The following is an 18,028-nucleotide window of genomic DNA, read 5'->3' on the forward strand; positions in this document are numbered from 1 at the left end:
AGAGGAACAGAGATTAAGGATGTTTGAGAATAAGGTGCTTAGGAAAATATTTGGGGTTAAGAGGGATGAAGTTATAGGAGAATGGAGAAAGTTACACAACACAGAACTGTACGCATTGTATTCTTCACCTGACATAATTAGGAACATTAAATCCAGGCGTTTGAGATGGGCAGGGCATGTAGCACGTATGGGCGAATCCAAAATGCATGTAGAATGTTAGCTGGGAGGCCAGAGGGGAAAAGACCTTTGGGGAGGCCGAGACGTAGATGGGAGGATAATATTAAAATGGATTTGAGGTAGGTGGGATATGATGATAGAGACTGGATTAATCTTGCTCAGGATAGGGACCAATGGCGGGCTTATGTGAGGGGGGCAATGAACCTTCGGGTTCCTTAAAAGCCAGTAAGTAAGTAAGTAAGTAATAATAATTAACTAAATGTAATAGCGTAAAATTCGTGTCTTTAAGAAAAGTTCAGATTCTTTACATTTGATGAGAGATTTTTGGGTATTTTCACCGTGTCATAGATTAGAGACATTCAACGTTTCGGAGCTGTATGTCGGGAAGAAAGTCTCCAGTCCTGGAGATGAGCCCCTCTTGGTAAAAGACTCAACAGATAAGTCCCTTCTTTCCCTGATGATGGAGATGATACGCGGCGTCGAAACGTTGGATATCTCTGCATCATGACATGATGCAAATGCCCAAACGTTTCGCACCACGTTGAACATCATGAAACTCTCACTATTCTGCCAAATGGCAGGTCTTTCACTGCAAATCCGGCATTCTCTAGTCTTTCCTATTTTCTGCCTTCCTCTTAGTCTCTGCATATGATCCATATCTTAATGTCGTCTATCATCTGATATCTTCTTCTGCCCCGAACTCTTCTCCCGTTCACCATTCCTTCCAGTGCATCCTTCAGTAGTCAGTTTCTTCTCAACCAGTGACTCAACCAATTCCTTTTTCTCTTCCTGATCAGTTTCAACATTATTCTTTCTTCACCCACACTTTCCAACACAGCTTCATATCTTATTCTATCCATTTCACACTCTCCATCCTTCTCCATATCCACATTTCAAATGCTTCTATTCGCTTCTCTTCACCTCGTCGTAATGTCCATGTTTCTGCCTCATACAGTGCCACACTCCATACAAAGCACTTCACTAGTCTCTTCCTTATTTCTTTTTTCCAGATGTCCGCAGAAGATGCTCCTTTTTCTATTTAAATCTTCCTTTGCCATTGGTATCCTTATTTCGACTTCCTGACAGAGCTCATGTTACTGCTTATAGTAGACCCCAAGTATTTGAAGCTGTCCACTTGCTCTACTGTCGTAACTTTACCATTTTTTTTTCTGTCTTCCAACAACCATGGTCTTCGTCTTGTTTACGTTTATCTTTATCCCATACTCTCACAGCTGTCATTTAGCTCCAGTAGCATATCCCTTAGTATCATCTCTTCTTCCGCTAACAACGCCATATCATCAGCAAATCTTACGCACTTTATTCCTCTTCCTCCTACTATCACCTCTCTCATGTTCTGAAAACAGTTTTTCAGTAAATCCTCCAAGTACAGGGACATCATTTTATTTTTACTAACATTTTTAATATTAACCTGTCAATACCTTTAGAGAACCGGAAACATCACTTGCTCCCCCCTCCAAGACTGGAGTTCGATGATACTGGCGTAAAACACAAATCACTCTACTAGGTATAGGAGGGAAGCAAAGTAGTTCATCCATTTACGTAAACTAGGAAATATCGCGATTTTGAGTTTGATAATTTTCATTAGGTTTTTCTTTAATCAAAGTACAGTACTGTATTAAGAATAAGTGTTTTTACTCACGAAGTGAGTTATCCATGCGAACGTATTCATTATGCAGTGTATATTATACTGTCTACAGCACATTAGCGTACAATATAGAGAAAGAAGTTAAATTGAAAAATAATCATAATATGAATATTTAAACACAATTTTGAAAATGGTGGCCGTTCATTTCGATACAGGCTTCAGTTCTTTTGTGCATATTATCGCACTATAGACTATTGCATCTAATTCCAATTACCAGTTTCGTCCTTCGTACTAGTAACTCATGTTGAAATAATTCTGTACCTACTCTATGCACTGTGAATTCAATCTTCACTTCTGCCCGAACCGAAAATATAAAATTACTCAGACATGCTATCTACTGTCCGTCCAAGTGGTTATGCCGCAGGATTGTAGAAAAGGAGGAAATCACGTGACAGTTAATTACTTAACGAGGCCCTTTTATTTAAGTTAAATTAAACAGCTGTATAATATTACGTAAACGTCCAATTCCTAAGAGAAATTAATGTTTTCAGAAAAGAGCTAAGACAGCCCAGCTTTTACAGAGGGGCGAGCAGAAGCAGGTGGGGGAAATCGGGATGCGACGTAGGCAAACGGACAGTACCTGTGCGAAAATATGATTCAATATTGAAAGCTCTTTCGTCACTGGAAAACGCGAACATATTTCTGGAACGTACTATACTCAGTAACTCAGTACTGCTTATTATCTGCGGTCTTGGTTCTGTGTGGAGTTGGAACTTCCTTAGTAGAAGGGGTGGGAGTGAAGTACATTCAAAAACTCAGGTACAAAAAAAGTTGAAGTAAAAATAAAATGATGTCCCTGTAGATGTTGAACAGGGTAAGTGATAAAGGGCAGCTTTTAATTTTTATTTATTTTATTGGGTTATTTTACGACGCTGTATCAGCATCTAGGTTATTTAGCGTCTCAATGAAATGAAGGTGATAATGCCGGTGAAATGAGTCCGGGGTCCAACACCGAAAGTTACCCAGCATTTGGTCATATTGGGTTGAGGGAAAACACCGGAAAAAACCTCAACCAGATAACTTGTCCCGACCGGGATTCGAACCCGGTCCACCTGGTTTCGCGGCGAGACGCGCTGACCGTTACTCCACAGGTGTGGACATCTTTTAATTGGTTTTGTCATTTTATTAAGTATTAAATTATGAATCATTTGATATAATTATAGGCTTTGCACTTTCTGAATTTTAAGCTAATATACTTTTATTGTACTGTTTTTTTTTTTCTTTTTACTCTCATAGATATTTTGGAGATAATAATTGTCATGCTTAATACGCTGATCTGTAAATCATTAAGCAATTTTAATGTTTTTTAAAACCTAATAGTTACTTATTTTATGAACATTTGTGCAGCATTTACATGATAAATTACTCAAATATTTGAATTTTGATGCAATTCTTGTTTTCAGTTATTGTAATAACAATATACAACATAAAATAAAATCCTAACATATCAGTTACATTTTTTTTTTTTTTCAAATTTGATACAATATTTTTCATAAAGAATTTGATTAATATTACTTTTAAAAAATCATATTCCACATTAAAGATATGAAGGGTTCAGAACTATAGTGGGCCAAGCGCCATATATTAAAGACGTAGAATACAAGGATTAAAATTAATTTATTACCGTAATTCAATGGAAACATATAGCATGTAATATAAAGTATACACATTCAAACTAAATGATATGTTAATATTCATTAAACTATGGTATTCACTTAACTTTAACCATTACTTTCTCCGTTTTTAATAAATGGCGCTTGGCCCACTATGGCTCTGAACCCATCATATTAGATGCCGTATGATGTTTACATGTGAGACCTATATGTACTGTACGTGCATGCAAAGTTTCATTAAAATATCTTAACTACTTTTTGAGTTATTATGCCAGCCATTGTATCTGAAGTTCACGGGTTCAAACCTCCTAAAAAATTGATTTTATAGATTTCAGAGAACGAACTAATCCTTAGCATAATTATCTGCCATGGCGATCGATTCAGTATCATACAAACACAAGAGGTGCCCTATTTTTTAATTGAAAGTTTGATAGAATGAATAAGAAAAAAATGAAGGTCGCCGAGAAAAAGCTCATAATCACAAATACAACTCTTCCTTTGCAAAGATTTTAATTCAGGTCCGCTATCTGCTCATTGAGCTGCCAAAGGGACTTGATCCAAGACTGGTTTGTGCGTGTGCGTTTTAGTCGCAGATGTAAACTAATTCGATTTTTATATAAATAAAGATAATAATTATAACACTTCTACAAGAGTACATTATTATTCCGTCCTTTTGAACTGAAGCATAGGAAAATTTCCAATGGAATTCCCGTGACGTGTGGTGGGCGTATTACCTGTCGGAGTTTCATCTGATAAAACAAATGAACAGTCACACGTGTCATAAGCGGGACGTAGCAAGGCCACGTTCGTTAAATAGGTCTAATGACCTTGGTTTATTACTTTTTAACTACTGAAGTATAATGGGACACAGGAATGCTACATCTACATAGGAGCTACTGAAATAATGTAGTGATAGTTCATTCATTCATTCGTAGTGATTTGCCCAAGGGCAGGCCCTTCACTGTAAACCCAGCATTCTCCAGTCTTTACTACTTTATGCCCTCCTCTTAGACTCCGCATATGATCCATATATCTTAATGCCGTCTATTATTTGATATCTTCTTCTGCCCCGAACTCTTCTCTCGTTCGCTATTTCTTCCAGTGGATCTTTCAGTAGGCAGTTTCTTCTTAGAATAGAGACAAAGTATATGATTATGTCTCGTGAACAGAATATTGTACGAAATGGAAACATAAAAATTGGAGATTTATCTTTCAAGAGGAAAAAATTAAAATATCTTTGAGCAACAGTAACAAATATAAATGATACTCGGGAGGAAATTAAACACAGAATAAATATGGGAAATGCCTGTTATTATTCGGTTGAGAAGCTTTTGTCATCCAGTCTGCTGTCAAAAAATCTTTAAGTTAGAATTCATAAAACAGTTATATTACCGGTTGTTCTGTACCTTATTATCTTCCATGGTACTAAGCATTTAACTACAGAATTTGCAGCATTTTCAATATCTGAATCCTCGTTTGAACTCATTTCAACAATCTTTGTTTATTTCTGCTAGTACTGCTGTTCTTCTGTTAAAAACAAAAACATGTCATGTTCAGAACTAATAAAACAAACATAAACGAATCGCCTCTTGCAGGAAGAAAATAATAATAATAATAATAATAATAATAATAATAATAATAATAATAATAATCTTCTCTCTACATAAGACATGTTCAAAACTAATAAAAATAATACAATTGCTTTTATTAAAAAATTAATATTTTATCAAAGTGCATAAAACATTTTACGATATTACTTATCGTAACTTCATATTACAGTACGAGATTGGAAAGTTGTCGCAGGCCTCGTTTGACAACTCTCCAATCTCGTATTGTAATAATTATGAAATGTTACGATACTCATAATATCGTAAATAACCGTTACCTTCCTAGCAGTTTTATTTAACACAAAGCAACATAAGTTGTAGATTTAGGCCTATGCCATGAACAAGATCGTTGCTTACGAACAAGATAGACAACATGTAAATAAAAACAAAGGAATAAAGAGATTGAACATCAAGAAGCCATTTCGAGTATTGTGTCAAGTCAAAGCAAAACGTACAATTGATTTTAACTTACTTGAAAATTGAAAATGTCCGTTTTCTTGATCAAATGAACCGCTTTTCTACATTTTACCAGCTTGAATCGACACTTGAAAAGAACTTGAAAGTGTGGATTTGGCAATTACGTAGTAAGCATTGGCCAGGCCGCCATCTTCTCGCAATAGAGGTCCAGGGCACAAATTGTTCCGTCAAAGTATAAAGAGGTTGACAGTATGTTAATCGGAAGAAAACTTGAAAATATAATTAAAATAATAATTATGCATATATTTGGTAATGTATGTGCCCTGGACCTCTGTTGTGAGAAGGTGATATGGCCGAATGCTTAGTACATAATTACCGTGATGCACTTAATAACTTCAATAGTTCAAGATAGAAAAATTATGGATATAGATTTATAGCTGGCAGTGAAACTAGGAACGATTTTGTTTAATTGTTTCTAGTGTATTGCTCATATATTTTTTGCTAATATTTTAGTTTGAATACCATGAAGAAATGAAATAACGAGAATGTATTTGAGTTTCTGGAAGTGTTATAAGGGTTATACTCTTATGGACTATAACGAGAACTTTGTAGCGCTACCGAAATGTAAAGGAATTGACGACGGAAAAGTCTGTTGACAAATTTAACATATAGGAGCTAGACTGAGGAACTAAAAAGTAATGCTAAAAAGGATGACGTTTTTAAAGGGTATATTTAACGACGTTATTTCAATAAATTAATGTTGAGACATTATCTAGCGTCAATTGAATAGGTGATAGTAACATTTGGAGAAATGAGTCCAAAAATTCGCTATGGAATTACCTGATATGCGATTTACAGTTAAGGAAAAGTAAGAAAACATACCAGGTTGATGCACAAGCGGAATTCGAATCATACCACAGTCTAGTATATACAGCCACGAAGCTTGAGTTGTGAGGGTGCTAGGAACAACAGACTGTGCAGGTACGATTTCGCATTGTCTGTAATGAGGCGATATTAGCGATCCTAGTGGTTAGCAACTATCTATGGATTAATATTTACTACGTATTGAGCTTCGTGACTGTATATACTAGACTGTGCTCATACCTAGATGCAGTCTCGGATCAGTAGAAAAAGCACTATGGCCTGAGTTACACCGATAGTCTACGATGAAATTCATCAATCTAAATTAGTATGGTTCAATGTAACATATTTTTTGGAAAAATAGTAGCTGAGGGAAATCATTTTAGAATGTATTAAGGGGCAAAGTATACCATTGACCTGTAAACATTTAGTGACATTCATTTTTTTTAATATCTCAGCTACTATAAAAGCCTAAATGAACAACATTTTTCATGTTTAATATACTGTACATATATTTCACTTTATAAAACACTATTCAGAATATTAAAATAGCTAATAATTACCTGTAAAATAATATTAAATTTGCATAATTTTTTTAAAACCGTAAAGCATTTACATAATAAAATATAGAATTAATTAAATATCTGCATAATTCTTTTACTGGAATGTTATAAAGTCCTACATCAACAACATAGTATAACATCTTTTACCTATTCCTTCAATAATTTTTTTTTCTTATATCGTTACCTTCAATATTAAATTTTCTAAATTGTTTGATTGAGAAAAAAATATTTCCTGAAGAAATAGGTAAAAGATCCTAGACTATATTGTTAATATAAGTCTTTAAAACATCCCAGTAAAAGAATCATGCAGATATTTAATTAATTATAGATTTTATTATGTAAATGTTTTGCAGTAAAAAAAAAATATACAAATTTAAATTACTTTTACGGGTAATTATTAGCTGTTTTAATATTCTGAATAGTGTTTTATAAAGTGTAATGCATGTACAGTATAGTAAGCATGAAAAGTTTTGTTTTATAGTAGCTGAGATATAAAAAAAATAATTTCACTACATATTTGCAGGCCAATGATGTACCTCCCCCCTTAAGTTTTCGTTGTTTAGTCAACTGTACGAAGACAGGTCTGAACCTCATTAGTGACACCGTAAGGCATCACTCATGAAGCAACCAAGCCAGGAGATAATGGGGTAGGATAGCCAGTTCCTTTCCCCCTCCATTTCATACATCGCAGACTAGTTACAAGATGTGTTAATTTTATTACGTCAATTGTAATCTTGTAAAATTTTGACTTGTTCCGCATCTTAAAGCTTCATTGCTAATGTAAGATTTATGGAATACAGTAAATGAAAAACTGCACGGATATTTCTAGTTTTGCAGCTAAAATTGGTTCTCGCCCTAACAGTCATCTCACAAAGCAGTATGGCAGCAACATCGAGTTATCTTTCCTGTTATCCTAATTAACACTGAGCGACGTTTTTGCCTTAATTATTCACTTGGGAGGAACTTTGCTACTGCATAAACACTCATATACTTTCTTTATTTTTACTTGAATTCAATCACTTGAAACATTTTGAACGAGACCTTACTACAATTCCTTATATGAAGAAAATGATTTCCGTTTGAATTGCCCTCTGGATCGTCCTACCAACTTACCGCACTAACCATTCATCAGGTTAGGCAATAGGCACGTTTTGACGTTTGTCTCACAATTAATATGGCAACTGTGGTTTTGTTATTAGTGTTGTAAGTAAAGATATTGTATTAGAATAATGATTAACAAAACAAGGGACCTACTTTTTTATGTTTTTGGTAGTATATAGCAAATTGCTAGTTGCACTAAAGGTCCCACACGAAATTCCTTATTAAATGTCCATGTGTTACCAAGATATAGGTTAGGATTGGATTAAAATCAGACCATCGTTTGTGATTTTATTGATTGTTGTGTATGAAATTAGCGTTAAACTACCATATCTTCACCGCACGACCATCAACGTTGCTACGCAGTAAAAAATCTGCTAGCGTAGCCAGTAAGAATTTCTTTCCATGCGGTCTATCAACATTATTTGTAACGCTTAATTCCATACATGGCGATACTGTAAAATTACATTTGAATAACGAGTATTTTCCTCGACCAAAAGTACAATAACACTAACGTGTGAATAAAAATGAATACCGGTATTTACCCTGGACCAACTATAGGAGGTCGAAGGAACATACTTTCCCATTAGAGTGTAAAGAGGCTGACAACATGACAATCATAAGAAAACGTTGAAAATTTGATCAAACTATGTAATGTATATATCTGGTAATGTATATGCCCTGGACCTATATTGCGGTAAGGTCCGACGGTTACTACATAATCAGATTATCACTGTCAAACACTTCATTGTAAAATATTAATCAAACTTGCGTTACAGTACCTAAACATTTTTGTAACTGAAAATCTAAATCTTTTCGAAATTCCATTGATAAGATATAACTGAAAATCCTAAAATCCTGACACAGCCCTTTTAGGTACAGTGGAAAGTAGACCTACCACTTTCTTTCACTCTCTTGTGTGATGGTATATCTTACTTAGAAATGGCTTTTAAGGAACTTGGAGGTTCATTGCCGCCCTCACATAAGCCTGCCATCCATTCCTATCCTGAGGAAGATTAATCCAGTCTCTACAATCATATCCCACCTCCCTCAAAACCATTTTAATATTATCCTCCCATCTACATCTCGGCCTTCCCAAAGATCTTTTTCCCTCCTGTCTCCCAAATAACACACTATATGCATTTCTGGATTCGCCCATACGTGCTACATGCCCTGCCCATCTCAAACGTCTGGATTTAATGTTCCTAATTATGTCAGGTGAAGAATGCAATGCGTGCAGTTCTGTGTTGTGTAACTTTATCCATTCTCCTGTAACTTCATCCCTCTTAGCCCCAAATATTTTCCTAAGCACCTTATTCTCAAACACCCTTAACCTCTGTTCCTATCTCAAAGTGAGAGTCCAAGTTTCACAACCATACAGAACAACCGGTAATATAACTGTTTTATAAATTCTAACTTTCAGCTTTTTTGAAAGCAGACTGGATGACATTTTTGATACCTTTTACTCTCCCGAACCCAGGTCTCTCCCCTAAGAAGCAGTTGCTGCATCAAAGAATGGGGAAAACAACACGTGTTGTTGTCTGCGGATTGAAGGCAGTTGGGAAAACGGCAATATTGGAGCAGCTTATTTATGGCAACATCAACAAGAGTTCCGTAAGTACAATCTCCGACACTTCTACCCTTATTACAAGTTACTGTAGATATAAAATACAGAAACATGTAACATCATCTTTTCATTGGAGACATATTAAGCGATGTTTCTTCCAGGAAATTATATTCAGGAGGAGGACAGGGCAATTACTGGTAAGACAGAGTGGAGTGAGATCTTCTGCATTTATTTACTTACTGGAACCAAATTTTTGGGTATTTCTATTGACGGTCTTTTAACCTGGGAATCCCATATCACTAAATAAGAAACTTTCTAGGGTAAGCCTAACCTGTTGAATGAAAATTTTGAAGTCATCTGTACCTGGACAGTATGTAAAAATTACGTACCAGTACTTCGCATTTTTTCCAAGTATTTTTTTGCCTTTCTAATCATTTTGTTGTACTTTTATTCTGGATCTTTATGGCCACCATCATTGAGGGCAGATTATTTTGTTAAATATTTATATAAGTTACGGAATCTTAGTGTAGGGAAATGGGTGCCATATATTAATGATATTTTATTATTACAGAAAAAGATTATTAGAATTCAATTCAATTCAATTTATTTGGCCATTAGACATACAGTTTCAGGCTTCGTCAGAATACATTGAAAAAACATATAAATACAGTTTAAAAAACACTAATAACAGAAACAGTAAAATTTAAGTAATACAATGAAAACATGAAATAATTTGAAACTTTTAAATTGAAGAAAACTAACTAAATTGGAATTAAGCTTATTTATTAAAATACAGTTTCATACAAATTTGTGTTGAAAAATTCAGCAACAGAATAAAAAGGATTATTTAATAACCAATTGGAAAATCTAGTTTTGAAACTATTGATTGGTAATTTATAATATTGACTGGGGAGCTTATTATATAATTTCATCCCCATAATTAAAAAGTTTGTGTTGCTAATCTATCTACGAGGACTCACTGTAAGCCCTTTTTTTAATTAGTTTTAAAATTTTAACAGTGATTCACTTATACATTTATGCAGTACTTGTTTATGTTCACAATCACTGCTCCAGATTGGAATTTCATCACTATAATAATCGTAATTGTTATCAGATGGATACTCTAGTATGCAGACATAAGAAAACAATTAATCATTACCATTTTTTTCATTCATTTTCTATATACTCTTTTAACACTTACATATCACTGATTAAATTTCCAACTTCTTTACCATATTAATATTTTTTATTTAGGCAAAGGAAATATAATTTTTCTTACATTAATTTAATATGAACTCTTAGCCTTATATATCTGGTATCTATAAAATTGACCAAGTTATACATTAAAATGTCATGCCATGCAAAAAGAAAAAAAAAAAAAAATACCAGCCAGCAATCTGTCATTTAACGCTCATTTTCTCAAAACTTAATTATTTTTCAGATCTTATTAAATCATATCTTCCACAATTTTTTAGATAACTGCATGGACATTTTTCTTACTAAGATCAATAAACTGTAGCTCAGTCTTTAAATTATCTTAACAGAAAAAAAAAAATTAATTTCTTAGAATTTAAATATACGAAAAAAAAAATGTCTTCCTTTTGCAATGCATATGAGTAACCCATTGGCAAAAGTGGTTATATCTACTTAAATGTTTTTGGATATAACGAAAAAGCTTGTATTGTTTTCCTCATTCAAGCTATCAAAAATATTTTTTATATAGCTAGTTTTGTTAGTGAACAAAACCTGTATAATATGGCATGGGAAGTACTATTTAGATTTATTAAAATAAAATGCGTCATCCAACATCGTAAGATGAAGATTACATTTGTAATGTTTTTTCCCACCCATAAGCAATGCTGACTAGATAAGACGCTATGGACAGTACTCTATAACAGAGTCGCCAGTATGAAAGGATGATTCCGAGCCCCTAGTATGAGACGAACTCGATAGCTCAGTTGGTAGAGCACCTGACCGGAGTACAGGAGGTCGCAGGTTCGAATCCCGCTCGAGGTTGTGAAATTTTTCTTTCATACCATGGCATGATTGTGACTAAAAAATTTAAATTTATAAAAATGCACTTGATTGGTTTTGTGACTGAACAAAAGATTTATCTGATTTAGGAACTGAAATGTCTGTCTTTTTATTTTCTCTACAGACGCGAATACAGTTAGCCTAAGTCTTGGATTTAGGCTGTGTAGATTTATAGTTTGAAGAATTTTATTATCCTATTAATGTAATAACCAAAAAAGTAACAGCCAGTCTTCGAAAATGCAAATACAATAAATTAATGAACTCGAACCTGTTCATACAAAAGTATTACATTAATAATATACAGCTGGTTTCCAGTATAGTCAACATAGTATTTTCTCTTACGTATTTATAAATGCTACATAATTTTATTTAAAGAAAATAAATTTCCCTGATGGTTATACATAAAAGGATGTAGCTACTTTTGAAGTTTGAGGTTACCATTTTGTAATAATGATTTAACAGTTTTTGCGATTGTAAATCTGACTGATTGATATAACTTCAGTTGCAATTGACAGAATAGGGATTTAACTTCTCTTGCAATTTGACCCACTTTTCTTACTAGATTTTATATGCTTTTTAATTATTGTTTCTTATTTTTAAAATGTTCAATTCGTAACCAGAGAGCAAAGGAATCCAGGGGTATCAGAATCTCTCTCTTTTTTTTTTAATTTTAATTTTTAGGTATAGTTGCTTTTGGTAATGGCCTACTCATATATTCTAACCATTGAGCTAGGACTTGTTAATATGAATGTTACTAAAAATATTTAAAATCTCAGGAGTAAATTTTTAAAGAGCAATTTGATACAAATCACATAAATTAAAATGCTGTATCCTGCAAGATACTTTGTTAATTTAAAGGTTAATGAAACCCAAATCTTATACTTCACTATTCTAAAATCAAGTTCTTTATTACGTTTTGTAATGTAAAATTACATAATGAAATTATTATAGCCAAGTAAAGGGTGCGGCAAAACATCCTCCCTAATTTAAAGCTTAAATAAAGAACAGATGTATCAAAATAAGGAAACTGTATTAATATGAATGGTATCTAAACAGTGGGAAATTTAGGTTTACATGCGTTACCATAGCGATATCAAATGACATGCACAAAAAACAAGATTTGAATAGGACATGAATACACGGAACTGACATTCAATTAGTGCAAATTGCAAACTAACGAATTCCAACTATGCCGTGGACAGGTGAAGAACGTGCTTACGCTGTGGTATCGTTTCTGGTATTTGGTAATTCCGTTGTCGCTACTCAGATGTTTCCCGGACGCTTAATTTCTTCACGTGGCGACATCCCCTGGCCAGCACGATCACCAGACCTTGCACCCTGCGATTTTTTCCTATGGGGGCATCTTAAGGCTGAGGTGTTCAAACATCGCCCGAGGGCTTTGTCAGACTTAAGAAATGCAATACAGGAAGAAATTGGTCTTATTCCTCAAGAAATGCTAGTTAGAGCAATTCAGAATTTCCGAAGTCGCATTCAACAATGCATTGATAGTGAAGGACACCACTTGAGAGACACTTTATTCAAAAAATGAAAAATTCCCCACTGTTAAGATACCATTCATATTAATACAGTTTCCTTATTTTGATACATCTGTTTTTTATTTAAACTTTAAATTAGGGAGGATGTTTTGCCGCACTCATTATAACTATTGACTATTTTAAAATCAAATTCTTTATTACGTTTTGTAATGTAAAATTACATAATGAAATTATTATAGTCAATTATAACATTTGGGTTTCATTAACCTTTAAATTGGCAAAGTATCTTGCAGGATACAGCATTTTAATAATATCTTATTTTACGATTATATTTAATTACTGTTTTGATATATTGTATACGTACTTTCATTTGTTTATATTAATGTGATTTGTATAATGAAATTATTATTATTATTATTATTATTATTATTATTATTATTATTATTATTATCATTATTATTATTATCATTATTATTATTATCATTATTATTATTATTATTATTATTATTATTATTATTATTACTAATCACGATTGATTTACAATCTGTTCCCAAAGGATCATTCAGTAAATGTATTTTGTGTGAGATCGTGCGTATTTGCTTGGTTTCCGCACAAAACCAATCCGCGGTAAGTCTAAAATTCCACATTTAGTATTCCCAACCTAACACACATAACAATTTCCCTCTTCTTACCGCGTAAGTGACATTGATTTTACTGCTTTAGCCTTTTAACATATTATTTTTAGAGACGTTCAATATAGTAATAATTATAAATTGGAAACTTACCACTGCAATTTCACCTAAATTGCACCGTTAATTATTGTTTTTAAATATTTTAAAAAATTAAGTAAACTCTACAACTCCACTAAAGTTACTGCATTCGTGATGCAAGTAACATTAAGGAAGCCGTGAAAAAATCAACAAGTTTCCAGACTTGCCGATGTTATTACTGCAATATGTCATATAAATAATATTGTTAAAATATTAAAATGAAAAATTAATCATTACATAACCTTACCGTTTGTTTTAAGTTCGCATTAATAGACTGGGGGGAAAAAAAAGACAGATGTATATCACGGCCTGCTGGAGTATAGTAAACATAGAAAACATTTTAAAGCAACAATGTTGAGGATAGATATTTTTGTTTTGCAAATTTGCCGTCATTGAATAGAAACCAAGATGGAGATTTCATTGCAACTAATTAGAAATTCCTCTTTCAGGTATGTAATAAACGATCTTCGCACAAAATAATGTATGATACACGAGCGGTATGTTTTCTTTCAATTCTCGGAAATTAAAAAAGCTCAACTATGTTTCGCTTTTTCAAACTTTTCCTCGAACATGAAAACTTCAACATACCGCTCTTGTAACACATATTACTATTATTGACGAATTTAGGTATTGTTCACAAAACAAAATGTCGAATCAATAATTGATGGCGCTTGATGCGATACATTGCTTCATTGTTGTCCACGAAGTTGATGGCCAGAGGAACGTAGTGAAATGGAAATATTTTGATAGATTTTTTGCTCTCTGCAGGAACTGCATGCAACAATAGAAGACATTTATGTTGCCACCATCGAGACAGATAGAGGAACGAGAGAAAAAGTTCGCTTTTATGATACAGCAGGGCTAGGTGGCGGAAGGGAACAGAGTCAGCTAGCTCGCCAGTATCTGGGCTTAGCTGATGGCTACGTCCTCGTGTACGATCCAGATCGGCCTGAGTCATTGGATGCTCTTGTGATGGTGAAGAAAGATATTGATCATAACAGGGACAAGAAAGAGGTACGGCACTTTTCACTGCTGAATTTTAGGTTTTAGCCATGTTTAAATCGTGTTTGAGAGAATATGAAAAGTTTGGACCATACTTTCACTTGATTTGTAGCATTTTAAATTGCCCTTAAATGTTAAAATTAACAGTAAGCTACATTCCAGTTTTCTTATGAGCAATAAATAAAATTAACATGGATTTGGAATCGAAAGATCTATAACATTTTTAAGGCAAATAATATCAGAAACAATTTTATTTGCAAGTGTCAAACCATCTGCATTCCACTCCAAAATCTTAACAACATGATTTTCAGAAAACGTATTACCGGTATGTGTCTTTCACGTGTTAAATTTTATATTACCTTGTTAACATGTTTCGGCCTGTTATTGATCATCTTCATAACTGGTTGTTGCTGGTCTTGGCGCCTTTTGTCTTCTTTCCTGTGAGGTGTGTTTGTGTAGTGTAATGTGGAGTCAAAGAGTATGTGTGTTCTGAAATTGAGTTGTGTGTTGAGAATTTCATTTGGATGTGTTTTCGTGTGTCTGTATATTTCATACTGTATTGTTCTAGTGTGTTGAGTTTCTGGCTTTTTGGTTGGATGTGCAGTATTTCCATGTCTGTGTTGATGTCTCTGTAGGTGTGGTTAGCATTTGTGATGTGTTCTGCATATGTAGAAGTGTTTTGTAATTTTGTTATGGCTGTGATGTGTTCTTTGTAACGTGTTTGAAATGATCTACCTGTCTGTTCTATGTAGAAGTTGTTGCAGGTGTTACATTTGAGTTTGTATATGCCTGTGTGGTTGTATTTGTTTGTGTTGTTAGATGTTTTTGTAGAATATTATTTGTTCTGTATGCGATGTTATTATTTAATTTCTTGAATGAGGTTGCAATCTTGTGGGTGTTTTTGTTTTCGTATGTTAGTGTGATGTATTTTTTGTGTTCTTATGTTTGTATTGTATTCTTATGTTTTTTTGTGATTATGTTTTGTCTTTCGTATTATGTTGGGGTTGTATCTCCCAATGCTAACCACACCTACAGAGACATCAACACAGACAAGGAAATTTCACACATCCAACCAAAAAGCCAGAAACTAAATACACTAGAACAATACGAAATATACAAACAAAAACACATCCAAATGAATTTCTCAACACACAACTCAATTTCAGAACACACACACTCTTTGACTCCACATTACACTACACAAACACACCCCACAGGAGACAAAACAAATGGCGCCAAGACCAGCAACAACCAGTTCTGAAGATGGCTAATAGCAGGCCGAAACATGTTAACAAGGTAATATAAAATTTAACACGTGAAAGACACATAGTACCTTTTCCGAAGTGATATGGTGTTAAAAGTTGTGTAATTAAGATGTAACTTATAACATGATTTTATTTACCCAAAGTAGTCCAAACCCACAGATATTTATCACTGCCTGGCATCTTTGAGGCATAGAGTTGACCAGCTACATGGGAAGCAGGCACTCTGTATGAGCCAATGCAATACTCCAGGACTTACTTGAATCATGAAATTGGACATTAACTTGATTTAATTTAAATGAGACACGTTTTGCATTAGTTGTGCAAATAAACCATCTTGTTTTTCTCTCTTTCTTCTTTTTTTCTTTTGTCTCATTTACAGTCTTTAGTGGAAAAAACATGTCGAAAGGATGGATCGCACTAGATGGCCTAAACAGATTCTTACTTATGTACCAAGAGGAAAGAGGAAATTGGGAAGACCATGAAAGCGCTGGCATGAGACCGTAACAGATCCTGTAGGGTCTAATACGTGAAGGATATGATGATGATGATGATGATGATGATGATGATTACACTACTTATTTACGCTAAATTATTTTCCCTGGCCCTTGTTCTAGCTACTTAGGGACGACATATAACAAAACAGAATGAATGTATTACTAGGGACCGGATTTTTATGTAATTACATATTATATTCCTTTGAACCTAACCGTATATAAATAACAAATCTTTGCGAATCTTGTAATTACCATCAATATATTAAAATTTGATACTACATATTTTACATATTTACCCCACATTACATATTATGGCTTGGTATTACATAAATCTACATATTTAGGGCTTTTATTCATTTTTACTTCTTAAGGGAAGACTCCACTGAAAATCATGAAAATTTTTCCAAATTTTTTTTTAGCTATTTCACTTATTCAGAATTTATATTTTCATACCCCAAATGGATTCAGCTCAATTCTGATTACAAATACTCGTATGTTTACACTTTTTAAATTAAGGCTGGAAGGGGCGTGGAATTTAAAGAGCTGTCAAAATTGTTTTTCATCGAAGAATTCTTTTTTAAAATTTCTGATTACAAATCTAGTAACTTTTTGTTGGCTCCCTGAAGTTACTAGATGAATGTAGCGGAGGAGAATATTAATTTACATAAATATTCATTTTATTTTCAAATCTGTTTTTCTGTGTTCATTTTTGTTGATTCAACACCAACTTCCTTATGCCAAATATTAATCAATCTGGATGAAATTTTTACTGCAAGAGTTTATGAGGTAGCTGCATGTTTCTGTGCATTTATTTTGTGAGAAATGGTGCTAGTTTATTTTATTAATATTTTTCTTAATGCTGCTAGTTTATTTTATTAATATTTTTCTTAAGAAAATTACTTGGTGTTGAATTGATGAAAAACAATTTTGACAGCTCTTTAAATTCCACGCCCCCTTCCAGCCTTAATTTAAAAAGTGTAAACATACGAGTATTTGTAATCAGAATTGAGCTGAATCCATTTGGGGTTTGAAAATATAAATTCTGAATAAGTGAAATAGCTAAAAATATTTGGAAAAATTTTCATGATTTTCAGTGGAGTCTTCCCTTAAAAGCAAAAAGAAAACTGCTGCTGGGAAAGTTTACAATTTGAAATAAGCCTTTTTACCTACCCGAGAAAATATATATTTCGGGACGAAACATAACATCTAAGTTCCAAGAAATAAAAGAGGCACTCACCCCTTACCGCCCACTGTAAATATAAGTGAACAAAAGGCAACCTTTCTCATACAACTACTTTGTATTGTAAAAATCAAGAAGGGAATAATCTCATACGCATAAGCGGACGACATAGTAGTAGGGTCTAAAGACCTTACAAAGTTACAAGAAACAATAAACAT

At 33.5% G+C, this 18,028-nt stretch overlaps 1 protein-coding gene across 5 annotated transcripts in view; it reads left to right on the forward strand.

The window, feature by feature from the left end:
• kappaB-Ras (NFKB inhibitor interacting Ras like 1) overlaps window positions 1–18,028 on the forward strand; it is a 95,918-nt gene that overhangs the window by 55,594 nt on the left and 22,296 nt on the right. For 4 of the 5 annotated variants that reach the window (XR_011331190.1, XM_069819967.1, XM_069819968.1 and 1 more), the window contains exons 2-3: window positions 9,483–9,616; window positions 14,638–14,883. Coding sequence is in view for 4 of the 5 variants with exons in the window: in XM_069819967.1 (XP_069676068.1) it covers window positions 9,483–9,616; window positions 14,638–14,883 (380 nt within the window). In the remaining variant the exon portion in view is untranslated. Of the gene's footprint in view, window positions 1–8,032; window positions 8,108–9,482; window positions 9,617–14,637; window positions 14,884–18,028 lie in introns of those variants that run through there. The other variant, XM_069819969.1, reaches the window with a different exon arrangement.

The sequence above is a fragment of the Periplaneta americana genome, chromosome 3 (genome assembly GCF_040183065.1).
Source record: "Periplaneta americana isolate PAMFEO1 chromosome 3, P.americana_PAMFEO1_priV1, whole genome shotgun sequence".
Lineage (NCBI taxonomy): Eukaryota > Metazoa > Arthropoda > Insecta > Blattodea > Blattidae > Periplaneta > Periplaneta americana.